This window comes from Nerophis lumbriciformis, linkage group LG30, assembly GCF_033978685.3.
Source record: "Nerophis lumbriciformis linkage group LG30, RoL_Nlum_v2.1, whole genome shotgun sequence".
NCBI classification, from domain to species: domain Eukaryota; kingdom Metazoa; phylum Chordata; class Actinopteri; order Syngnathiformes; family Syngnathidae; genus Nerophis; species Nerophis lumbriciformis.
In genome coordinates, this window is record NC_084577.2 from 23,663,216 (window position 1) to 23,690,583 (window position 27,368).

Here is a 27,368-nt window from a genome sequence, read left to right on the forward strand (position 1 = left end):
GCAGCACGCACAATCATGTGTGCTTACGGACTGTATCCCTTGCAGACTGTATTGATATATATTGATATATAATGTAGGAACTAGAATATTAATAACAGAAAGAAACAACCCTTTTGTGTGAATGAGTGTAAATGGGGGAGGAAGGTTTTTTGGGTTGGTGCACTAATTGTAAGTGTATCTTGTGTTTTTTATGTTGATTTAATTAAAAAAAAAAAAAAAAGGTACTGATAATAACAAAACCGATACCGATAATTTCCGATATTACATTTTAACGCATTTATCGGCCGATAATATTGGTAGGCCGATGTTATCGGACATCTCTAGTTGCAAAGGGGTGGAAAGTTTCCGGTAAATTTCCGGAAACTTTCCGGAAATTTACCACGGGAAGTTAAGCTCGGGAAGTTTGGAAATATTGACCATTTTTTGATTATTCAAAGTTGGACACCGTCCATGGGAATTAATGGGAATATATGGGAATTAATGGGGAATTACAATAATTTAATATTATTGGCCACTTGTCTATATGCCATACTTGCCAACCCTCCCGAATTTTCCGGGAGACTCCCGGAATTCAGCGCCTCTCCCGAAAACCTCCCGGGACAAATATTCTCCCGAAAATCTCCCGATTTTCAGCCGGAGCTGGAGGCCACGCCCCCTCCAGCTCCATGAGGACCTGAGTGAGGACAGCCTTTTTTCACGACGGGAGGACAACAGGGTGACAAGAACTAAAATCATTCAGACTAGAGACGAATTGTATTATTATGTTTATCTTACCTAAAAATAAATATATTTATTAATTTTTTTTTAAATAACTAAATACATTTTTACTATATTTTGCTAAAAACATCAAAATGAATTGTATTTTTATTTGTATTTTTTCTGACTCCTTATTACATCCAGCCATAGAATTATACATTAAAATAAACATATTTGAAATAATTAATTTTAAATTATCATAATAATTCATTTAAAATGACCATATTTAATTATTAAAATAATTGCTTGTTTATCAACAACTTTAGCATTTTATTCATTACATTTTGAAGCTCTCAGAAGCCAAGTTATGTTATATTCCTTAATATTTATTTATGCAAGTTTGAAGTATCAATTATCTAAACACAGTTTTGTTTGCATATTTTCAGGATGTAGAATTCTAACTGTCAATATACTCCTCCCCTCTTAACCACACCCCCAACCACGCCACGCCCCAAACCACGCCCCCCACCCTCCACCCCCCACCTCCCGATATCGGAGGTCTCAAGGTTGGCAGGTATGACTATATGCTGCTGCATCTTTGTGGCATTTTTGACGTAGCTCTTTGCACAGTACATTGGTTGCGGGGAAATGTCTCCACACATCAGATGGTGTACGTGGCATTATTCTGTTTGTATTTATTTATTCTTGTAAAACACTAATGCAATGCCACACACAGATATAAATAGTCAGCTAAACACTTGGAGTAGTCTTTAAAAATATTTTACTGATGGACAAATGAATAGAAATAGGCTAGATCAGGGGTCGGCAACCCGCGGCTCTAGAGCCGCATGCGGCTGTCTGGAGCTTTTTTAAAAATTTATGAAAAATGGAAAAAGATGAGGGGGAAAAAATATATTTTTTGTTTTAATATGGTTTCTGTAGGAGGACAAACATGACACAAACCTCCCTAATTGTTATAAAGCACACTGTTTATATTAAACATGCTTCACTGATTCGAGTATTTGGCGAGCACCGTTTTGTCCTACTAATTTTGGCGGTCCTTGAACTCACCGTAGTTTGTTTACATGTATAACTTTCTCCGACTTTCTAGGACGTGTTTTATGCCACTTCTTTTTCTGTCTCATTTTGTCCACCAAACTTTTAACGTTGTGCATGAATGTGTAGTGAGTCTTATTCTGCGTCTTTTATTTTTAAAAATTACACAACGCTTCACCATGCCGTCGGTTCAGTATTTATTGGAAACCTGTGTTGGAAACATGAAAAACACACACACAGGTCTCAACTTTCTGGCGGAGTGATATCTGCTCCTTCTCATTCAAAAGTCCGAAGGAAGAGGAAGTAACATTCATTCATTCATATAAAAATAATAATAAATTAAATTACATTAACAAAAACGTTTTCTCACAAAATAATAATAATGCACAAATCCACATACCTGTGTTGGAAACATGAAACACACACACACAGGTCTCAACTTTCTGGCGGAGTGATATCTGCTCCTGTGTGATGTAAATACCATGCGTAAATACTACCAAACAATTCACACAGTTGACGCTCTAAGTCTAAATAAACGAAATTGTGCATAAAAATTACTGAAAACAACACATCACTTGTACCCACAACAATATTGGGTTAACTTTTCAAGTATCTAGGAACGTTTAGGAAGAATATTTACAATATGAAGAAACACGGAGCAGTGAAGTACTATTACCTTCTCATTTAAAAGTCCGAAGGAAGAGGAAGTAAAGCAATCGAAAAAAACAGCAAAGACACTTCCCGCACCAGACATCCGGTTCTTCAAAATAAAAGCGTTACTGAAAAAAAAATATAACACCCTGTCTAGTTCATAATATAGCGCAACATCATCACACTATTACAAATGCACAAAGGTAAGTTTTGTTGATCTTATTGACTTGTGTGGAGTGTTAATCAGACATATTTGGTCACTGCATGACTGCAAGCTAATCGATGCTAACATGCTATTTAGGCTAGCTATATGTACATATTGCATCATTATGCCTAATTTGTAGCTATATTTGAGGTCATTTAGTTTCCTTTAAGTCATCTCAATTCAATGTATATCTCATGACACACTATCTGTATGTAATATGGCTTTTAAATGTTTGCGGCTCCAGACAGATTTGTTTTTGTATTTTTGGTCCTATATGGCTCTTTCAACATTTTGGGTTGCCGACCCCTGGGCTAGATGAATAAATGAACATTTAGTATTTGCTAGTTGAACTTTAAAGAACACAAAAAAGGTCAATTCGGATCGCTAACGATGTTAGCATAAGTTAATGGGATTTAACATAGAGAAAATTAACATCACGGCTAACAGAGAAATATTTTCGGTTCATTATGAGACTGTGGTGGTACATAAAGCTAGCTAGCTAGAGATATTGGCCCCAAAATCATTTAACAAGTACAGGAACAGCTAGCTAGCTTGAGTGTAAGTCTGCTGGAGTAGTCTACAGTCACACAGTAACAAGCAATTACACCTCTATTACACTTAAATACCATAGATCAAATATATTTACCCCCAGTAATATCATCCAAACTTACCTGACTGGATGAAGTCCTTGGGCTCAAATACTAGTGTGGCCTCAATAGCCCTGCTGTAGTGTGTAGCATGCTGGGAATGATCTGCACATGTGATGAAGGAATGCACAGTGCAGGGTTGAAATTCTACTGAATTTGCATTAAAGCAGGTTGTTTTAGCTAATAATCATGCTGCAAGATATCGCATGGTGCATTCAATGTTTATTCCCATTAATTTCACATTAATTACCGTTAATTCCCATGGAAAGTTTCCAACTTTGAACGTTCCCGGAATTTTGCAACCCTACCCAGACATAAAAAATATTTAAAAAATAATGCTTCAATCTCTAGATCAACTTCAGGTGTATCTGTTTATATAAAGATTTTTAATGTTTTATGCACTTTTTGTCAAAACCCTGTTTTTATGGCAAAAACACAAAGTAAGCAATATTTTCCCCTAAAAAAAATTGAAAGTTATTTATGAACATGTAGTTGTAGAAGAGACTGAACTGGGTTCAATTTAGTGTTGCCAATCAACTTATCCCATATATATACAGGTAAAAGCCAGTAAATTAGAATATTTTGAAAAACTTGATTTATTTCAGTAATTGCATTCAAAAGGTGTAACTTGTACAAAATCCAAAATTCCGTGTGTCACAAAATTAGAATATTACTTAAGGCTAATACAAAAAAGGGATTTTTAGAAATGTTGGCCAACCGAAAAGTATGAAAATGAAAAATATGAGCATGTACAATACTCAATACTTGGTTGGAGCTCCTTTTGCCTCAATTACTGCGTTAATGCGGCGTGGCATGGAGTCGATGAGTTTTTGGCACTGCTCAGGTGTTATGAGAGCCCAGGTTGCTCTGATAGTGGCCTTCAACTCTTCTGCGTTTTTGGGTCTGGCATTCTGCATCTTCCTTTTCACAATACCCCACAGATTTTCTATGGGGCTAAGGTCAGGGGAGTTGGCGGGCCAATTTAGAACAGAAATCCCATGGTCCGTAAACCAGGCACGGGTAGATTTTGCGCTGTGTGCAGGCGCCAAGTCCTGTTGGAACTTGAAATCTCCATCTCCATAGAGCAGGTCAGCAGCAGGAAGCATGAAGTGCTCTAAAACTTGCTGGTAGACGGCTGCGTTGACCCTGGATCTCAGGAAACAGAGTGGACCGACACCAGCAGATGACATGGCACCCCAAACCATCACCCAGCCATGCAAATTTTGCATTTCCTTTGGAAATCGAGGTCCCAGAGTCTGGAGGAAGACAGGAGAGGCACAGGATCCACGTTGCCTGAAGTCTAGTGTAAAGTTTCCACCATCAGTGATGGTTTGGGGTGCCATGTCATCTGCTGGTGTCGGTCCACTCTGTTTCCTGAGATCCAGGGTCAACGCAGCCGTCTACCAGCAAGTTTTAGAGCACTTCATGCTTCCTGCTGCTGACCTGCTCTATGGAGATGGAGATTTCAAGTTCCAACAGGACTTGGCGCCTGCACACAGCGCAAAATCTACCCGTGCCTGGTTTACGGACCATGGTATTTCTGTTCTAAATTGGCCCGCCAACTCCCCTGACCTTAGCCCCATAGAAAATCTGTGGGGTATTGTGAAAAGGAAGATGCAGAATGCCAGACCCAAAAACGCAGAAGAGTTGAAGGCCACTATCAGAGCAACCTGGGCTCTCATAACACCTGAGCAGTGCCAAAAACTCATCGACTCCATGCCACGCCGCATTAACGCAGTAATTGAGGCAAAAGGAGCTCTAACCAAGTATTGAGTATTGTACATGCTCATATTTTTCATTTTCATACTTTTCAGTTGGCCAACATTTCTAAAAATCCCTTTTTTGTATTAGCCTTAAGTAATATTCTAATTTTGTGACACACGGAATTTTGGATTTTCATTTGTTGCCACTTCAAATCATCAAAATTAAATGAAATAAACATTTGAATGCATCAGTCTGTGTGCAATGAATAAATATAATGTACAAGTTACACCTTTTGAATGCAATTACTGAAATAAATCAAGTTTTTCAAAATATTCTAATTTACTGGCTTTTACCTGTATATATATAACCCCGCAGATTGCTCTCATTACAACGGAGAGAAACACAGGAGCGACCCCAAGCGGTGTCATGAGGTAGTTATGGAGCAGTCACAGGAAAACCTAAGGGCACTCGTTTATTTAATATTTATTCATTTTATTGAAGTATTTCATACTTGAATATTTATTAATATTATTTATACTCAGATTCGATTCTGTTCTATTCATTTATTATATATTTACCACATGCATACATTTTTAATACTAATATTTTATCTTCAATTCCCTATCAAAGTTGTTATTTGTTTTTCTTTTTGTTTTTTTACTATTTGAGTGTGTAAATGGAGTTTATAGGCGAGTTGTTTTCAAGTCTGTTTTTAATGTATAAAAATTGCTTTTTAAAATAGTTTGATTTGATGCAGTAAACTAGTTTGACCAGAAGATGGCAGCAGAGTCTTGGTTAAGGAAAGTATGGCCAACTAAACAGGCACCTCGACTGCTACCAAAAACGTGTGCTTGCTTGTATTCCATCATGTGACTAGGGATGATGTTCGAAACCGGTTCTCCCGATTGTTCGATAAGAAAAGAACCAATTCCATGGATTCGAATACTGTTTTTGAGAACTGGTTCCCGTTATCGAAGCCACTATACCATACTTGCCAACCTTGAGACCTCCGATTTCGGGAGGTGGGGGGTGAGGGGCGTGGTCGGGGGGTGGGGCGGGGCGTGGTTGGGGGCGTGGTTAAGAGGGGAGGAGTATATTTACAGCTAGAATTCACCAACTCGAGTATTTCATATATATATATATATATATATATATATATATATATATATATATATATATATATATATATATATATATATATATATATATGTATATATATATGTATATATATATATATATATATATATATATATATATATATATATATATATATATATATATATATATATATATATGTATAAAATACTTGACTTTCAGTGAATTCTAGCTATATATATATATTTATTTATTTATTTTATTATATATATAAATAAAAGAAATACTTGAATTTCAGTGTTCATTTATTTACACATATGCACACACATAACACTCATCTACTCATTGTTGTACTTGAAAGTACAATGCAATACAATTCCGGGGCAATGGCACCTATCAAATACACAGTAATGAAAACACAGTTGTTCTACTAACTGTACTGTGTGTTATGAGAGTAGAGAATGTGTGTGTAGGGCCCTTTAATAGGTGACAGCATGTGAGGTGAGTGACGTCAGTGAGTGTGTGGGCGAGAGAAGAGAGGGAGCGGTAGCGTGAGTGCGGGGAGGGACTCGTTGGTTTTGTGTTGGATTGGCTGTGTGCAAGCGATCAATAAAGCAAGATTTGCAACTAATCGCTGGACTCCTCATTCACCCTAAAGTCGTCCGCTGTGGAGACCCACTGCCGGGTAAGGTGAAGGGTGTTGCCCCGCGCATACATCGGCCCTGGAGAAGTGTCTCCCCTGCGCTTTTCGACTATGGTCTCGTTCTTCTGCTTCGTCTCCTTGTGTGCGCACACTGGACTCAGGTCTGCATGGAGCTGGAGGGGGTGTGGTCTCCAGCTCCGGCTGAATTCCGGGAGATTTTCGGGAGAAAATTCCTTCCGGGAGGTTTTCGGGAGAGGCACTGAATTTCGGGAGTCTCCCGGAAAATCCGGGAGGGTTGGCAAGTATGCACTATACCGTAGGGGTGTAACGGTACACAAAAATGTAGGTTCGGTACGTACCTCGGTTTAGAGGTCACGGTTCGGTTCATTTTCGGTACAGTAAGAAAACAACAAAATATAAATTTTTGGGTTATTTATTTACCAAATTTGCAAAATCTTCCACCAAAAATATTTTTCTTAGTGGAATATTTGATGTGAAGTAATCGGAACCTTGGATAGGTCAATAATTCATAATAACATTGATTTTGTTTCAATATTATGTTTTCAGCAATGACAGTTTGAAAGAAAAAACAAAACAGCTTTGTTTCATTAATCAACATTGCAACTTTTTCTAAATTACATTTCACCTTTAAGCTTTTTTATTTCACTTTTGTTATGTTTTTGTTTATTTTATTAGTATTTTTAGAATGTGCCGTAGGCCTTTAAAAAAAAAAAATATATATATATATATATATATATATTATTTTTTTTTTTATTAAAAAAAATGTAAACACATTAAAAAAATAAATAATAATAAAAAAATTAAAAATTATATATATAAATATATATATATATATATATTTTTTTTTTTTGAATTATTATTTATTTTTTTAATGTATATATATATATATATATATATATATATTTATTTATTAGAGGTGGAAATCTTTGGGCACCTCACGATTCAGGAGCTACGATTTGAATTAAAAATCGATTATTGATGCATCTTTAATTTATGTAAATAAGCGTTTATCACTTGCAACTTTAAAAAAACAGTGCGTTTGTTATCAGAAATTCCCATCACATTTATTAAATTCATGCACATGTGTGCAAAACTGGAGCATAAGCGCCCTATAATCTCGGTGAGGTGGCTCGCTACATTTTAGAACTGTCTGCATTACTTTGTTTACAATAAATAAATCGATTACCGATTATTGACGTTTACCAATTAATTTTGTAATCGTCCATGTCCAAATTGCAATGCATCTAAAAATCGATAATTTCCTATATATAAATAAATATATATATTTTTTCATATATGTATATATTTATCTTGTATAAATATATATTTGTATACATGTGTGTATATATATATATATATATATATATATATATATATATATATATATATACATACATATTATTATAATTGGTTATTAGTGAAAATTCAACTCCTACCTTGTTTACTTCCGTGACACCTCAAGTTTATTTTTAATCACGCTAAAATGTGTTTTAATACATTAATAAAAAAACATTAATAAGTGTGGAGAGAGAGTTTTGCAATTTTCCCATCATCCTTTGTAATGGTTTTAAATGGGTGTAGTTAAATTATCCCCTTAACTCCCCCCAAAATGGATTAACTCGCTGGAATAAAAAAGACAATATTGTCATGTCTGTGTAATCATGTTTTGTTTTAAGTCATGTTTTGTTTAGTTTCTGGCTTTTCACTCCCTTGTCTTGTTTGCATGATTACCCATTAGTTTCACCTGTTCCACGTTTGGACTCATTGTGCACTCTTGTTTGTCACCATAGCAACCATTAGTTTTCACCTGTCACGTCACGCACCTGTTTCACGTTTTGAGTCACGCACCTGCTTTCACTAATCATGTCCATAGTATTTAAGTTCATTCATTTTCTGTTGTTCGTCCTGACGACATCCCCGCATTTATGCTCCTGCACACTCTCCACACCCTGATGACCCTTGCTACTCTTTTTTTCATGCCGGTTCCATGCCAAGTAAGTTTTTGTTTATTAAGCCACAGTTAGTGTTTTGTTTAATTGTTCATAGTTTCTGCCAATGTGCAAGTTTTGTGTTTATAGTCTAGTTTTGTACCTCCGCCCCTGTGCGCGCTTTTTGTTTATTCCTTTTTTGATAGTTTAAATAAATCATGTACCCACCTTCAAGCCTTGACCAGTCCAGTTCATTTGCACCACGGGAGAACAAACCAAGCCACAGTCCTAGTCATGACAAATATAACATACATCCATAAACGTGGACGCATGTGAAAAAGTGCAATATATTTATCCGTACAGTAATCTATTTATTTATTTATATATATTTATATATATTTATTTATTTTATATATATATATATATATATATATATATATATATATATATATATATATATATATATATATTATATATTATTTATATTTATTTATTTATATATGCACCTTATTACTTTTTTATCCTGCACTACCATGAGTTTATGTAAACAAAATTTCGTTCCTATCTGTACTGTAAAGTTCAAATTTGAATGACGATAAAAAGGAAGTCTAAGTCTAGTCTAGTCTAATTTAGATTTTTTTTTAATGTTGTTTGGACGCCATTTATACTTTCCACAAAGTTCAATGAGCAAGCTGTGTTATGTGTGACCATGTTTGTTGAATTTTTGTGCTGGTTGATTTGTTTTTCCCGCATCATGACTAGGGTAGGTTGTTTGAATTGGTTCGTGTAAGTAAATTATGTGGCGAGTAAAAAAAAAAAAAAGTACTATTAATAGTTGGCCACCAGAGGGAGACAAAATGGCAGTTTTTAGACCACTGGCATACTTCGATCTGATATGAACACACTTCTGCCGACCGTGTTGCTTATTGAACCTGGGCCAAATACAAATTGGATACTTTCAGCAACTACTGAATTGAATTAAAAAACAAACACATTTTCGGAAAAAAAAGTTCCATATTTATTGCACTGATGGAATTTCAAAATGTGTTGACATAAATTACTTACATTTAGCATCATTAAAATGTAGTTACACTTAGAATCAACCAAGCCCCCATTGTAAGAGACATTTATTTGCCCAATGTACTAACTGTATTTATAATCATCTTCAGCTAGGTCAGCTACTTCAGTAGCTCTTGTTTTGTTTGTTTAATGCAAACTACTGCGAGGTTGTTGCAAATAACAACGGGGCTTGAATCATTTTGAGTGCAACGGCATACTTCAGTGCTACAGTGCACGTATTATCGAATATCAAAACCGATACAGTATGTATGCTGCCTGACACTTAAAAATGGCTACTCGTCTTGAAAAATACTCTGGACACAGAAGTGCTATGAACCTGAAAAGAAAGAAAGAAATCCACACGACTCACGCACATCCACACGCTTGACGCTTCGACCGCATTCGCGAGTGTGCGATCAGTAGTACAAACTATAGAAATATTCCACTCCGTACAGACGAGTTGGAACTATTATCGAAACACAATGCAAATCTAATGAAGGAGTGGAGCCCGCTGATATGTACTGGATGGACGCTGCGTGTGTTGACCAACACGGGACGCCACTGATCCCTTCTTCGAGTCGTGGTCCTGAAGTTGTAGCGGTTGTGCGGGGGGAATGTCTAACTCGGGGGGGGAGGGTTGGGGTGATGGTGGTCCTACGGCCCCCCGCTGTAGGAATAGTCTGCCTTGTTGTGCATCACCAGCTTGTTGTCCACAAAGTAGAAGCTGTCAGACTGAGTCTCATACGGATGGAGAATCATCTCACGCACTTTTGGGGGAGAGAACACACAATATTGATATTTTTACTCTGTGATGTTTCGAGTGTTGATACTAGAGATCGACCGCTATGGTTTTTGTCAGGGCTGACGCCGATTATTAGCAATTATGAGCGGACATTTGCTGTAAACGTAAATTAAACACAAGAGGAGCATCAACGTTTGCATTTCAAAATATTGGAAATCTTCTGGGAAAATTGGTAAAAGAGGAAAAGTCCCCTGGACAATATGTCACTTTTTAAAAAGTTCTTTAAATCGGACCGTAGTCAGACCAATGTGGTCTGTAAATGATGCAAGGCGCTCGTCCCCACCAAGATCACCTTGGCCGTGCTCACCCTTTAGAGCACAGCTATAACTTCCTGGCACTAAACCTGCAGAAAATAGTTCTTCTCAGGTTTCTCTATGTTTATAATTTCACACTTTGCACTATTTTCTTACACTTTATTAAGCATTTCTTACATATTCCTTATTTTTGCACCTTCATTTTAAGAAGTTGTTGTTACGTCTTTAATGTGATTTTAATATTTTGTGTTGACATTTCCTTTCTGCCTTGATAGCTGAGGGGGGTATAACCAGAGGAATGCTACATTTCAGATGACATTTTTTACATTTAATGTATTTTTATCCTGGTCCCCATTTTGGATAGGTCATAAAAATATCAATAATTATCAACTGATAAAAATGCAGTTTTAGCTATATCGCCCAGCCCCTACTTTGAAAATTATCGTCACGTTGTGAAATGCATGTTGACACATTCTATAGCTGTGTCCGCAAATTTGACTGTGACAAGTCAAAGGTAAAAAAAAAAGCCATTTCTCGACATCACAATTATAACTCAGTTCTGTGCAGTTTATGGATTTAATATGTTGGAACTTTTCTGCCTGAGGCATCCTAAAATATATATATTGAAATAAAAACAATTTTGCTCTCCTTTATGGAGCTCACACGTGTCAAATGCAAGGCATGGGGGCCAAATTTTGTCCGCCACTTCATTTTATATGGTCTATTTAATGTGGTGCACCACCTCATTTATGTGGTCCGCCATATTATGTGGTTCGCTACATTTTATGTGGCCTGCAACCTCATTTATGTGCTTCACTACATCATTTTATGTGGTCTGCAACCTCATTTATGTGGCCTGTCACCTCATTTTATTTGGCCTGCAACCTCATGTATGTGGTCTACCACATCATTTAAGTGGCCTGCAACATCAGTTCATGTGTCCTGCAACCTCATTTTATGTGGCCAGCCACATCATTTATGTGGCCAGCCACATCATTGATGTGGCCTGCCACATCATTGATGTGGCCAGCCACAGCATTTATGTGGTCTGCCACATCATTTTATGTGGCCAGCCACATCATTTGTGTGGTCTGCCACATCATTTATGTGGTCTGCAACCTCATTTAAGTGGTCTGCCACATCACATTTATGTGACCTGCCACATCATTTATGTGGTCTGCAACCTCATTTATGTGGCCTGTCACCTCATTTTATTTGGCCTGCAACCTCATGTATGTGGTCTACCACAACATTTAAGTGGCCTGCAACATCAGTTCATGTGTCCTGCAACCTCATTTTATGTGGCCAGCCACTTCATTTATGTGGCCAGCCACATCATTGATGTGGCCAGCCACAGCATTTATGTGGTCTGCCACATCATTTTATGTGGCCAGCCACATCATTTGTGTGGTCTGCCACATCATTTATGTGGTCTGCAACCTCATTTAAGTGGTCTGCCACATCACATTTATGTGACCTGCCACATCATTTATGTGGTCTGCAACCTCATTTATGAGTCCTGCAACCTCATTTTATGTGGCCTGCCAAATCGCATTTATACGACCTGCCACATCATTTTATGTGACCTGCCACATCACATCAACTACACATCATTTATGTGGTCTGCCACATCATTTATGTGGTCTGCCACATCATTTATGTGACCTGCCACATCAAGTGGCCTGCCAGATCATTTTATGTGTCCTGCAACCTCATTTAAGTGGTCTGCCAGATCATTTTATGTGGTCTGCCACATCACATTTATGTGACCTGCCACATCATTTATGTGGTCTGCAACCTCATTTAAGTGGTCTGCCACATCATTTTATGTGGTCTGCAACCTCATTTAAGTGGTCTGCAACCTCATTTAAGTGGTCTGCCACATCATTTTATGTGGTCTGCAACCTCATTTAAGTGGTCTGCAACCTCATTTAAGTGGTCTGCCAGATCATTTTATGTGGTCTGCCACATCACATTTATGTGACCTGCCACATCATTTATGTGGTCTGCAACCTCATTTAAGTGGTCTGCCACATCATTTTATGTGGTCTGCAACCTCATTTAAGTGGTCTGCAACCTCATTTAAGTGGTCTGCCACATCATTTTATGTGGTCTGCCACATCACATTTATGTGACCTGCCACATCATTTTATGTGACCTGCCACATCATTTTATGTGACCTGCCACATCATTTTATGTGGTCTGCCAGATCATTTTAAGTGGCCTGCAACCTCATTTTATGTGGTCTGCAACCTCATTTATGTGGTCTGCAACCTCATTTTATGTGGCCTGCCCTATCATTTTAAGTGGCCTGCCACGTCATTTTATGTGGCCAGCCACATCATTTATGTGGCCGGCCACATCATTTATGTGACCTGCCACTTCATTTATATGGTCTGCCATATCATTTTATGTGGTCTGCCATATCATTTTATGTGGTCTGCCATATCATTTTACGTGGCCTGCAACCTCATTTATGTGGCCTGCAACCTCATTTATGTGGCCTGCAACCTCATTTAAGTGGTCTGCCACATCATTTTATGTGGTTTGCCACATCACATTTATGTGACCTGCCACATCATTTAAGTGACCTGCCACATCATTTTATGTGGTCTGCCAGATCATTTTAAGTGGCCTGCAACCTCATTTTATGTGGCCTGCAACCTCATTTATGTGGTCTGCAACCTCATTTATGTGGCCTGCCCTATCATTTTAATTGGCCTGCCACATCATTTTATGTGGTCTGATACATCATTTTATGTGGCTGGCCACATAAATTTGGCAGGTCATTTATGTGACCTGCCAAATCATTTATATGGTCTGCCATATCATTTTACGTGGCCTGCAACCTCATTTATGTGGCCTGCAACCTCATTTATGTGGCCTGACACATCATTTTACGTGGCCTGCCACATCATTATGTGGCCTGCCACATCAATTTATGTGGCCGGCCACATCATTTATGTGACCTGCCACATCATTTATGTGATCTGCCACATCACATTTATGTGGCCTGCAACCTCATTTATATGGCCTGCAACCTCATTTACGTGGCCTGCCACATCATTTATATGGTCTGCCAAATCATTTTATGTGGTCTTCCATATCATTTTATGTGGCCTGCAACCTCATTTTATGTGGTCTGCAACCTCATTTATGTGGCCTGCCCTATCATTTTAATTGGCCTGCCACATCATTTTATGTGGTCTGATACATCATTTTATGTGGCCAGCCACATCATTTATGTGGCCGGCCACATCATTTATGTGACCTGCCAAATCATTTATATGGTCTGCCATATCATTTTATGTGGCCTGCAACCTCATTTATGTGGCCTGCAACCTCATTTATGTGGCCTGACACATCATTTTACGTGGCCTGCCACATCATTATGTGGCCTGCCACATCAATTTATGTGGCCGGCCACATCATTTATGTGACCTGCCACATCATTTATGTGATCTGCCACATCACATTTATGTGGCCTGCAACCTCATTTATATGGCCTGCAACCTCATTTACGTGGCCTGCCACATCATTTTATGTGGCCTGCCACATCATTATGTGGCCGGCCACATCATTTATGTGACCTGCCACATCATTTATGTGATCTGCCACATCACATTTATGTGGTCTGCCATATAATTTTTACGTGGCCTGCAACCTCATTTATATGGCCTGCAACCTCATTTATGTGGCCTGCCATATCATTTTATGTGGCCTGCCACATCATTTATGTGGTCTGCCACATCATTTATGTGGTCTGCAACCTCATTTATGTGGTCTGCCACGTCACATTTATGTGACCTGCCACATCATTTATGTGGTCTGCAACCTCATTTAAGTGGTCTGTCACTTCATTTTATGTGGTCTGCCAAATCATTTATGTGGTCTGCCACATCATTTATGTGGTCTGCAACCTCATTTATGTGGTCTGCCACGTCACATTTATGTGACCTGCCACATCATTTACGTGGTCTGCAACCTCATTTAAGTGGTCTGCCACTTCATTTATGTGGTCTCCTACATATTTATGTCTGCCATTTTATATCATTCGCCACATCATTTTACGTGGTCTGCCACATCATTTTATGAACCCACGCTCCGCAACAGCTTATCAAAACGCTACAGTAGCGAAAAACAAACAAAACGAGATCGGGAAGACGCCAGGAAAGAAGGACAAAAACTGGATTTCCTGGCAAAATGTGGATGTTTTGACAGGTACGGAGAGGAGACGTACTGCAAGAAGGAGAGAAAACAACTAAATACCCGTATCACATGTGTATATTTTGCATCTGCTGATGTAGAAAAAAGGCCGATACAGGCAAATATGGGTCCGGTGGATAATCGGTCGATCTCTAGTTGATACCGACGTGTGCGAGTGTGCTTACTGATGTCCTCCGACAGCGCGGGGAACTCGTAGATGTGCTCGCATGTGTTCTTGCTGCTGGGCATGCAGAAGCCGAACTCGAAGTCGAAGCTCTTGAGCAGCTGGTCCCGGAAGTAGTGCCTCTCGATCATACGGAAGTTGTTGATGGGCGTGTCGCCCACTGTGAACTCCACCCTGCACACACACACACACACACACACTCGGCAGCTTACAATCATGCCATAGCCTTATGAATTCAGTGCATTTTGTACCGCTTACCCTGGGCTGGAGCCTATCCCAGCTTGGGGCGGGGTGCACCAAGGCAATATGGGCGGAAATCTACACGGCAATATTTATATTGACGCCTCCTGCGATAACAAAAGGGTTGTGCGATACAGATGATATACATTTGGCCGACGATAAAGGGTTTAATCAGCGTCTGGCGATAAAACGATATCAAATATGTATCGTAATAGACTTGTAATTGATATCAATAATAAATAAAAAAGTGTTTGATAATATTTATTTTCTTTTTTGTCAAAAGAAAGCAAAGGTTGCAGAGCAAGGCACTCGCTCTCTGGTACCCGAGCAACGCAGGAAGTGATCACTGATCAGTGGGAGTGACACGCCAACAGCCAATCGGGTAACAGTATCAACTCTCAAGTTTGGTTGTGCCATCTTGTTGTCTGGCGGTTGATTCTTTGCATGGAGTGAGAAGAGAAACTAAAAATGAAGAAATTGTGGATAAAAGAGGAAAAGTCCCCTGGACAATATGTCACTTTTTAAAAAGTTCTTTAAAATCGGACCGTAGTCAGACCAATGTGGTCTGTAAATGATGCAAGGCGCTCGTCCCCACCAAGGCCACCTTGGCCGTGCTCACCCTTTAGAGCACAGCTGTAACTTTCTGGCACTAAACCTGCAGAAAATAGTTCTTCTCAGGTTTCTCTATGTTTATATTTTCACACTTTGCACGATTTTCTTACACTTTATTAAGCATTTCTTACATATTCCTTATTTTTGCACCTTCATTTTAAGAGCTTGTTGTTACGTCTTTAATGTGATTTTAATATTTTGTTTACATTGAGTGTTTTCCATGCTTGTGTTGACATTTCCTTTCTGCATGGAAAGCTAAGGGGATTATAATCAGAGGAATGTTACATTCCAGATAAAAATGTTTACATTTAATGTTTTTTTATCCTGGTCCCCATTTTGGATAGGTCCTAAAAATATTAATAATTATCAACTGATAAAAATGCAGTTTTTAGCTATATCGCCCAGCTCCTACTTTGAATATTATCGGGGCTAATGTCCCTCCACAGTGCAAAGCCACTTCTACATCAGCAATCCTAGCTAAACCAGTGCTACAGATTGTGAGTTCAAATATGTTATTTCTTTATTTTTTCATGTTTCATTTGTTTTATACAATTCTTTTAATTTTGACAGTACCACGTAAGATATGTTTTAATTGCTGATGCGGGTTTATTGAATGTTAAATGCGCCAAAAAATAGACCGTTTTGTACACTGTTGAAGGTATTCAATACCTGGTAGTGTGCAAAGCTTTGTTTCTGTATAGTATCTCCAGCCGTGTCCATGTGGTGACATAAATCACGGTATTTCGAGAAGTAAAGTCAGACTAAGTAGGACATCACTGAAGGCCTAGGTGAGAAACGCACGGCCTACCCGCCACTGGAATTCAGAGGTTCAGGGCATAAATGAAAAATTGGATTGTAAATACGTGTAATTTCATTGATATTGTGGCTAAAAAATAGTTTTTCATTGACATACTGACAAAAAAGTAGTTTTTCATTGACATAGTGGCTAAAAAGTCGTTTTCCATTGACATAGTGGCTAAAAAGTCGTTTTCCATTGACATTCTGACCAAAAAGTAGTTTTTCATTGACATGGTGGCTAAAAAGTACTTTTTCATTGACATTCTGACCAAAAAGTAGTTTTTCATTGACATGGTGGCTAAAAAGTAGTTTTTCATTGACATACTGACTAAAAAGTAGTTTTTCATTGACATCGTGACTACAAAGTGTTTTTTCATTCATTTGGTGGCTGAAAAGTAGTTTTTCCCTTAACATAGTGCCTAAATTAGTAGTTTTCCATTGACATTCTGGCTAAAAATTTGTTTTCCATTGACATTCTGGCTAAAAAGTCAATTTTCATTGACATTTAGTCTAAAAAGTACTTTTTCATTGATTTTGTGCCTAAAAAGTAGTTTTTCATTGACATGGTGGCTAAAAAGTAGTTTTTCATTGACATACTGACTAAAAAGTAGTTTTTCATTGACATGGTGGCTAAAAAGTAGTTTTTCATTGACATACTGACTAAAAAGTAGTTTTTCATTGACATGGTGGCCAAAAAGTCATTTTTCATTGACATACTGGCTAAAAAGTAGTTTTTCATTGACCTCGTGACTAAAAAGTGTTTTTTCATTCATTTGGTGGCTGAAAAGTAGTTTTTCCTTTAACATAGTGCCTAAATTAGTAGTTTTCCATTGACATTCTGGCTAAAAATTTGTTTTTCATTGACATTCTGGCTAAAAAGTCCATTTTCATTGACATTTAGTCTAAAAAGTACTTTTTCATTGATTTTGTGCCTAAAAAGTAGTTTTTCATTGACATAGTGGCTAAAAAGTAGTTTTTCATTGACATTGTGGCTAAAAAGTAGTTTTTCATTGACATGGTGGCCAAAAAGTAGTTTTTAATTGACATTGTGGCTAAAAAGTAGTTTTTCATTAACATTGTGGCTAAAAAGTACCGTATTTTTCGGACTATAAGTCGCAGTTTTTTTCATAGTTTGGCGGGGCTCCAGTGCGACTTATATATGTTTTATTCCTTCTTTATTATGCATATTCGGCAGGTGCGACTTATACTCCGGTGCGACTTATACTCCGAAAAAAACGGTAGTTTTTCATTGACATTCTGGCTAAAAAGTCATTTTTCATTAACATCGTGGCCAGTGCCTAAAAAGTCGTTTTTTATTGACATTGCGCATCAAAAGTAGTTTTCCATTGACATTGTGCCTCAAAATTTGTTTTTCATTGACATTCTGGCTAAAAAGTCCATTTTCATTGACATTTAGTCTAAAAAGTACTTTTTCATTGATTTCGTGCCTAAAAAGTAGTTTTTCATTGACATGGTGGCTAAAAAGTAGTTTTTCATTGACATACTGACTAAAAAGTAGTTTTTCATTGACATGGTGGCCAAAAAGTCATTTTTCATTGACATACTGGCTAAAAAGTAGTTTTTCATTGACATCGTGACTAAAAAGTGTTTTTTCATTCATTTGGTGGCTGAAAAGTAGTTTTTCCTTTAACATAGTGCCTAAATTAGTAGTTTTCCATTGACATTCTGGCTAAAAATTTGTTTTTCATTGACATTCTGGCTAAAAAGTCAATTTTCATTGACATTTAGTCTAAAAAGTACTTTTTCATTGATTTTGTGCCTAAAAAGTAGTTTTTCATTGACATAGTGGCTAAAAAGTAGTTTTTCATTGACATTGTGGCTAAAAAGTAGTTTTTCATTGACATGGTGGCCAAAAAGTAGTTTTTAATTGACATTGTGGCTAAAAAGTAGTTTTTCATTGACATTGTGGCTAAAAAGTAGTTTTTCATTGACATTCTGGCTAAAAAGTACCGTATTTTTCGGACTATAAGTCGCAGTTTTTTTCATAGTTTGGCGGGGCTCCAGTGCGACTTATATATGTTTTATTCCTTCTTTATTATGCATATTCAGCAGGTGCGACTTATACTCCGGTGCGACTTATACTCCGAAAAAAACGGTAGTTTTTCATTGACATTCTGGCTAAAAAGTCATTTTTCATTAACATCGTGGCCAGTGCCTAAAAAGTCGTTTTTTATTGACATTGCGCATCAAAAGTAGTTTTCCATTGACATTGTGCCTCAAAATTTGTTTTTCATTGACATTCTGGCTAAAAAGTAATTTTTCATTAACATCGTGGCCAGTGCCTAAAAAGTTGTTTTTTATTGACATTGTGCATCAAAAGTAGTTTTTCATTGACATTGTGCCTCAAAATTTGTTTTTCATTGACATTCTGGCTTAAAAAGTAGTTTTTCATTTACATTGTGGCTAAAAAGTAGTTTTTCATTTACATTGTGGCTAAAAAGTAGTTTTTCATTGACATTCTGGCTAAAAAGTAGTTTTTCATTGACATAGTGGCTAAAAAGTAGTTTTTCATTGACATAGTGGCTAAAAAGTAGTTTTTCATTGACATTGTGGCTAAAAAGTAGTTTTTCATTGACATTCTGGCTAAAAAGTAGTTTTTCATTGACATTGTGGCTAAAAAGTAGTTTTTCATTGACATTCTGGCTAAAAAGTAGTTTTTCATTGACGTAGTGGCTAAAAAGTACCGTATTTTTCGGACTATAAGTCGCAGTTTTTTTCATAGTTTGGCCGGGCTCCAGTGCGACTTATATATGTTTTATTCCTTCTTTATTATGCATATTCGGCAGGTGCGACTTATACTCCGAAAAAAACGGTAGTTTTGCGTTGACATTCTGGCTAAAAAGTAATTTTTCATTAACATCGTGGCCAGTGCCTAAAAAGTCGTTTTCCATTGACATTGTGCCTCAAAATTTGTTTTTCATTGACATTGTGGCTAAAAAGTAGTTTTTCATTGACATAGTGCCTAAATTAGTAGTTTTCCATTGACACAGTGGCTAAAAAGTAGTTTTTCATTTACATAGTGGCTAAAAAGTACCGTATTTTTCAGACTATAAGTCGCAGTTTTTTTCATAGTTTGGCCGGGCTCCAGTGCGACTTATATGTTTTATTCCTTCTTTATTATGCATTTTCTGCGGGTGCGACTTATACTCTGGTGCGACTTATACTCCGAAAAATACGGTAGTTTTTCATTGACATTCTGGCTAAAAAGTATATTTTCATTAACATTGTGGCCAGTGCCTAAAAAGTCGTTTTTTATTGACGTTGTGCATCAAAAGTAGTTTTCCATTGACATTGTGCCTCAAAATTTGTTTTTCATTGACGTTCTGGCTAAAAAGTAGTTTTTCATTGACATTGTGGCTGCAAATTAGTTTTTCATTGACATTTTGGTTAAAAAGTAGTTTTTCATTGTCATTCTGACTAAAAAGTAGTTTTTCATTGACATTCAGGCTAAAAAGTTGTTTTTCATTGATTTTGTGCCAAAAAAGTAGTTTTTCATTGACATTCAGGCTAAAAAGTACTTTTTCATTGATTTTGTGCCTAAAAAGTAGTTTTTCATTGACATCGTGCCTAAAAAGTACTTTTTCATTGACATCGTGCCTAAAAAGTACTTTTTCATTGATATTGTGGCTAAAAAGTAGTTTTTCCTTGACATTCTGACCAAAAAGTAGTTCATTGAAATTGTTCCTAAAAAGTCCTTTTTCACTGACATTCTGACCAAAAAGTAGTTTTTCATTGACATTTTGGATAAAAATTAGTTTTTCATTGCCATTCTGACTAAAAAGTAGTTTTTCATTGACATGGTGGCCAAAACGTCGTTTTTAATTGACATACTGGCTAAAAAGTAGTTTTTCATTGACATTGTGACTAAAAAGTGTTTTTTCATTCATATGGTGGCTAAACAATTGTTTTTCCTTTAACGTAGTGCCTAAAAAGTAGTTTTCCATTGACATTCTGGCTAAAAAGTCATTTTTCATTGACATTCTGACTAGTGAAGTGAAGTGAATTATATTTATGTAGCGCTTTTCTCTAGTGACTCAAAGCGCTTTACATAGTGAAACCCAATCCATTTTCATTGACATTGTGGCCAAAAACTCATTTTTAATTGACATTGTGCCTAAACAGTAGTTTTTCATTGACATAGTGGCTACAAAGTCCTTTTTTATTGACATTCTGACTAAAAAGTAAATTTTCATTGACATTCTAGCTAAAAATTAGTTTTTCCATTGACATTCTGGCTAAAAAGTAACTTTTCATTGACATACTAACTAAAAAGTAGTTTTTCATTGACATGGTGGCCCAAAACTCGTTTTTAATTGACATGCTGGCTAAAAGGTAGTTTTATATTGACATTGTTAATAAAAAGTGTTTTTTCATTGACATGATGGCTAAAAAGTCCTTTTTCATTGACATTCTGACTAAAAAGAAAATTTTCATTGTCATACTGACTAAAAAGTATTTTTATATTGACATTGTGACTAAAAAGTGTTATTTCATTGGCATTCTGGCTAAAAATGAGTTTTCCATTGACATACTGGCTAAAAAGTAATTTTTCATTGACATTGTGGCCAAAAACTCGTTTTTAATTGACATACTGGCTAAAAGGTAGTTTTGTATTGACATTGTGACTAAAAAGTGTTTTTTCATTGACATTGTGGCTAAAAAGTGGTTTAGCATTGACCAACATTGACAGCTTGCCTGTTCTGTATGTTCTCACTTGTCAGCCCACACAACCTCCTACATCCTGTCTGACTCTTCTGTGGAGCAGCAGGACTGACTTAGCGCACACATTTTTTTTCTTCTTCTGACATGTTTCATATTTTTCCTTATTCCCGTCCTGCCTCGCAAGAACGGAGCGGCGACTTACGTGGCTCCGACCTGTCGCAGCTGCAGGAAGGCCGGGGTGAACTGGTACCGCACGAAGCGCCCGGCGTTGGGGTCGCAGTGCTTTCTTCCTCCCGCTGGAAAAAAAAAGCAAACAAAACACATATTTGTGAATGAAATATTTTAGAATTTTAAAGATGATGAAGAAAAAGTATTGTGACGCAGCTCTTAAATCAGTCTCCATCCAATCACACATGCTTGCATGATTTTGTAGTGTGGAATGTTGGAAAAGGCTTGATCGAGTGGAATGAGTCAAAGTATGATAAACACTAACCAATTTATTATTAACTGTCTGGTAAAGACTTATGCTGTCTTTAAGTTGAAGTACAGTGGAGATGTTTTGTTGTTGGGCAACAGCTACTGGCCACAGTAATTCATGAAGTCAATTCATGACGCAGTAAGTTGAACGATGCAAACGAGAGATGTAAGGATTTGAAAATGTAGTATCACGGTTATCATTATTGAATGTGCTTAAAAATTCTTGAACACTCTTTGAAATCTTTTGACCAAGTTATTTTTCAAAATAACTAAAATCGACACATTGTTAGAAAAGCCACTATTTTGCGTGTTTTGATAGTATTTCAGTCTTAGTATTTTATCTATGTTAATGGCTAAGGCTTGTATTGTTTTGAATATTGGTCTGTACTGTAGCACTTTAAGGTTTATTTAAATGAAAAGTGCGTCACAAATCTATTATTATGATTTATTATTTCTGTCGGGCGTCTTACTTAGTCCTTGAATGCACCGTAAAAACGCCTCAATCTAGTCCAGAAGGATCACTCTGTCCTTAAAGAGCACAGCTTGTAGGTCCAATGTGCACAATTGGATATCTTAGTTGCTCAGACAGTAATCTAATTATATAAGTTTAGATTGGGGTGTGTCCTCTCTCAATAGGGAACGACGTTAATGGCTTTTGTTTTCATGTTAGTATTTTAGTTTGCGCCGGTCCGTGAGTTTATCAAAGTGCAGTTTTTGAATAGAGTAGTACTAACCGTTGGAGTTTGACCGCAGTTACCAATGCTGTTTATTGTCGTTTTTCATTGACATCGTGCCTAAAAAGTTGTTTTGCATTGACTTTGTGGCTAAAAAGTAGTTTTTCATTGACATTCTGGCGAACTAGTAGTTTTTCATTGACATTGTGCCTAAAAAGTTGTTTTGCATTGACTTTGTGGCTAAAAAGTAGTTTTTCATTGACATTCTGGCTAAAAAGTAGTTTTTCATTGACAATCTGGCTAAAAAGTAGTTTTTCATTGACATTCTGGCGAACTAGTAGTTTTTCATTGACATCGTGCCTAAAAAGTTGTTTTGCATTGACGTTGTGGCTAAAAAGTAGTTTTTCATTGTCATTCTGGCTAAAAAGTCGCTTTTCATTGACATTGTGCCTAAAAAGTTGTTCTGCATTGACTTTGTGGCTAAAAAGTAGTTTTTCATTGACATTCTGGCGAACTAGTAGTTTTTCATTGACATCGTGCCTAAAAGTTGTTTTGCATTGACGTTGTGGCTAAAAAGTAGTTTTTCATTGTCATTCTGGCTAAAAAGTCGCTTTTCATTGACATTGTGCCTAAAAACTTGTTTTGCATTGACTTTGTGGCTAAAAAGTAGTTTTTCATTGACATTCTGGCTAAAAAGTAGTTTTTCATTGATATGGTGGCGAACTAGTAGTTTTTCATTGACATTGTGCCTAAAAAGTCGTTTTGCATTGACGTTGCGGCTAAAACATATTTTTTCAATTGTCATTCTGGCTAAAAAGTCGCTTTTCATTGACATTGTGGCTATAAAGTTGTTTTGCATTGACTTTGTGGCTAAAAAGTAGTTTTTCATTGACAATCGAGCTAAAAGGTAGTTTTTCATTGATATGGTGGCGAACAAGTCGTTTTTCATTGACATTGTGCCTAAAAAGTCGTTTTGCATTGACGCTGTGGCTAAAACATATTTTTTCATTGTCATTCTGGCTAAAAAGTCGCTTTTCATTGACATTGTGCCTAAAATGTAGTTTTTCATTGACATTCTGGCTAAAAAGTAGTTTTTCATTGACATTGTGCCTAAAAAGTCATTTTGCATTTGACATTGTGACTAAAACTTATTTTATCATTGTCATTCTGGCTAAAAAGTATTTTTTTCATCGACATTGTGGCTAAAAAGTAGTTTTTTCATTAACATAGTGCTTAAAAAAGTAGTTTTCCATTAACATTCTGGCTAAAAATGAGTTTTTCATTGACATTCTGGCTAAAAAGTCGCTAAAAAATAGTTTTCCATTGACATAGTGGCTAAAAAGTACTTTTTCACTGACTGGTGACTCAAAAGTAGTTTTTCATTGACATGGTGGCCAAAAGTCGCTTTTCATTGTCATTCTGGCTAAAAAGTCACTTTTCATTGACATTGTGCCTAAAAAGTTGTTTTGCATTGACTTTGTGGCTAAAAAGTAGTTTTTCATTGACAATCGAGCTAAAAGGTAGTTTTTCATTGATATGGTGGCGAACAAGTCGTTTTTCATTGACATTGTGCCTAAAAAGTCGTTTTGCATTGACGCTGTGGCTAAAACATATTTTTTCATTGTCATTCTGGCTAAAAAGTCGCTTTTCATTGACATTGTGCCTAAAATGTAGTTTTTCATTGACATTCTGGCTAAAAAGTAATTTTTCCTTGACATGGTGGCTAAAAAGTAGTTTTTCATTGACATTGTGCCTGAAAAGTTGTTTTGCATTGATGTTGTGGCTAAAACTTATTTTTTCATTGTCATTCTGGCTAAAAAGTAATTTTTCCTTGACTTGGTGGCTAAAAAGTAGTTTTTCATTGACATTGTGCCTAAAAAGTGATTTTGCATTTGACATTGTGGCTAAAACTTATTTTTTCATGTCATTCTGGCTAAAAAGACGCGTTTTATTGAAATCGTGCTAAAGAGTAGTTTTTCATTGACATTGTGTCTAAAATGTAGTTTTTTTATTGACAATCTGGTTAAAAGAATGGTGGCTAAAAAGTAGTTTTTCATTGACATTGTGCCTAAAAAGTCATTTTGAATTTGACATTGTGGCTAAAACTTATTTTATCATTGTCATTCTGGCTAAAAAGTATTTTTTCATTGATATGGTGGCTAAAAAGTAGTTCTTCCATTAACATAGTGCTAAAAAAAGTAGTTTTCCATTGACATTCTGGCTAAAAAGTAGTTTTTCATTGTCATTCAGGCTAAAAAGTCAATTTTCATTGACATTCAGGCTAAAAAGTACTTTTTCATTGACATTGTGGCTAAAAAATAATTTTTCATTGACATTCTGACCAAAAAGTAGTTTTTCATGGACATACTGACTCAAAAGTAGTTTTTCATTGACATGGTGGCCAAAAAGTCGCTTTTTATTGACATTGTGCCTAAAAAGTCGTTTTGCATTGACGTTGTTGCTAAAACTTATTTTTTCATTGTCATTCTGGCTAAAAAGTCGCTTTTCATTGACATTGTGCCTAAAAAGTTGTTTTGCATTGACTTTGTGGCTAAAAAGTAGTTTTTCATTGTCATTCTGGCTAAAAAGTCGCTTTTCATTGACATTGTGGCTAAAAAGTCGTTTTTCATTGACATTCTGGCCAAAAAGTAGTTTTTCCTTGACTTGGTGGCTAAAAAGTAGTTTTTCATTGACATTGTGCCTAAAAAGTCATTTTGCATTTGACATTGTGGCTAAAACTTATTTCATCATTGTCATTCTGGCTACAAAGTAGTTTTTCATTGACATTGTGCCTAAAAAGTAGTTTTTCATTGATATGGTGGCTAAAAAGTAGTTTTTCCATTAACATAGTGCTTAAAAAAGTAGTTTTACATTGACATAATGGCTTAAAAGTCATTTTTCATTGACATTCTGACCAAAAAGTAGTTTTTCATTGACATGTTGGCTAAAAAGTAGTTTTTCACTGACATACTGACTCAAAAGTAGTTTTTCATTGACATGGTGGCCAAAAAGTCGCTTTTCATTGACATTGTGCCTAAAAAGTCGTTTTGCATTGACTTTGTGGCTAAAAGGTAGTTTTTCATTGGCATTCTGGCTAAAAAGTCGCTTTTCATTGACATTGTGCCTAAAAAGTTGTTTTGCATTGACTTTGTGGCTAAAAAGTAGTTTTTCATTGACATTCTGGCTAAAAAGTAGTTTTTCCTTGACTTGGTGGCTAAAAAGTAGTTTTTCATTGACATTGTGCCTAAAAAATCATTTTGCATTGTCGCTGTGGCTAAAACATATTTTTTCATTGTCATTCTGGCTAAAAAGTCGCTTTTCATTGACATTGTGCCTAAAATGTAGTTTTTCATTGACATTCTGGCTAAAAAGTAGTTTTCCATTAACATAGTGCTTAAGAAAGTAGTTTTCCATTGACATTCTGACTAAAAATGAGTTTTCCATTGACATTGTGGCTAAAAAGTAGTTTTACATTGACATAATGGCTAAAAAGTAAGTTTTCATTGACATTCTGACCAAAAAGTAGTTTTTCATTGACATTGTGCCTAAAAAGTCGTTTTGCATTAACGTTGTGGCTAAATCGTATTTTTTCATTGACATTGTGCCTAAAAAGTAGTTATTCATTGACATTGTGGCTAAAAAATAGTTTTTCATTGTCATTCAGGCTAAAAAGTCAATTTTCATTGACATTCAGGCTAGAATTTAGTTTTTCATTGACATTGTGGCTAAAAAGTAGTTTTACATTGACATAGTGGCTCAAAAGTCATTTTTCATTGACATTCTGACCAAAAAGTAGTTTTTCATTGACATGGTGGCTAAAAAAAAGTTTTTCCATTAACATAGTGCTTAGAAAAGTAGGTTTCCATTGACATTCTGGCTAAAAATGAGTTTTTCATTGACATTCTGGCTAAAAAGTAGTTTTTCATTGTCATTCAGGCTAAAAAGTCAATTTTCATTGACATTCAGGCTAAACAGTACTTTTTCATTGACATTGTGGCTAAAAAGTAGTTTTACATTGACATTCAGGCTAAAAAGTCATTTTTCATTGACATTCTGACCAAAAAGTAGTTTTTCATTGACATGTTGGCTAAAAAGTAGTTTTTCACTGACATACTGACTCAAAAGTAGTTTTTCATTGACATAATGGCTAAAAAGTCATTTTTCATTGACATTCTGACCAAAAAGTAGTTTTTCATTGACATGTTGGCTAAAAAGTAGTTTTTCACTGACATACTGACTCAAAATTAGTTTTTCATTGACATGGTGGCCAAAAAGTCGCTTTTTATTGACATTGTGCCTAAAAAGTCGTTTTGCATTGACTTTGTGGCTGAAAAGTAGTTTTTCATTGACATTCTGGCTAAAAAGTAGTTTTTCACTGACATGGTGGCGAACTTGTATTTTTTAATTGACATTGTACCTAAAAAGTCGTTTTGCATTGACGTTGTGGTTAAAACTTATTTTTTCATTGTCATTCTGGCTAAAAAGTCGCTTTTCATTGACATTGTGCCTAAAAAGTCGTTTTTCATTGACATTCTGGCTAAAAAGTAATTTTTCATTGACATTCTGTCTAAAAAGTAATTCTTCACTGACATACTGACTCAAAAGTAGTTTTTCATTGACATGGTGGCCAAAAAGTCGTTTTGCATTTCACATTGTGGCTAAAACTTATTTTTTCATTGTCATTCATTGACATTGTCATTCATTGACATTGTGCCTAAAATGTAGAATTTCAT

At 36.2% G+C, this 27,368-nt stretch overlaps 1 protein-coding gene across 1 annotated transcript in view; it reads right to left on the reverse strand.

Annotated features, from left to right (window-relative positions):
* Positions 1–9,651: 9,651 nt before the first annotated feature.
* Positions 9,652–27,368, reverse strand: part of unc119a1 (unc-119 lipid binding chaperone a1) — a 55,183-nt gene continuing 37,466 nt past the window's right edge. The window contains exons 3-5 of the mRNA XM_061925825.2: positions 21,687–21,780; positions 15,153–15,325; positions 9,652–10,472 (exon numbers count right to left, since the gene is read on the reverse strand). Of these exons, the coding sequence (XP_061781809.1) occupies positions 10,360–10,472; positions 15,153–15,325; positions 21,687–21,780 (380 nt within the window). The 3' untranslated portion in view covers positions 9,652–10,359. The remainder of the gene's footprint in view (positions 10,473–15,152; positions 15,326–21,686; positions 21,781–27,368) is intronic.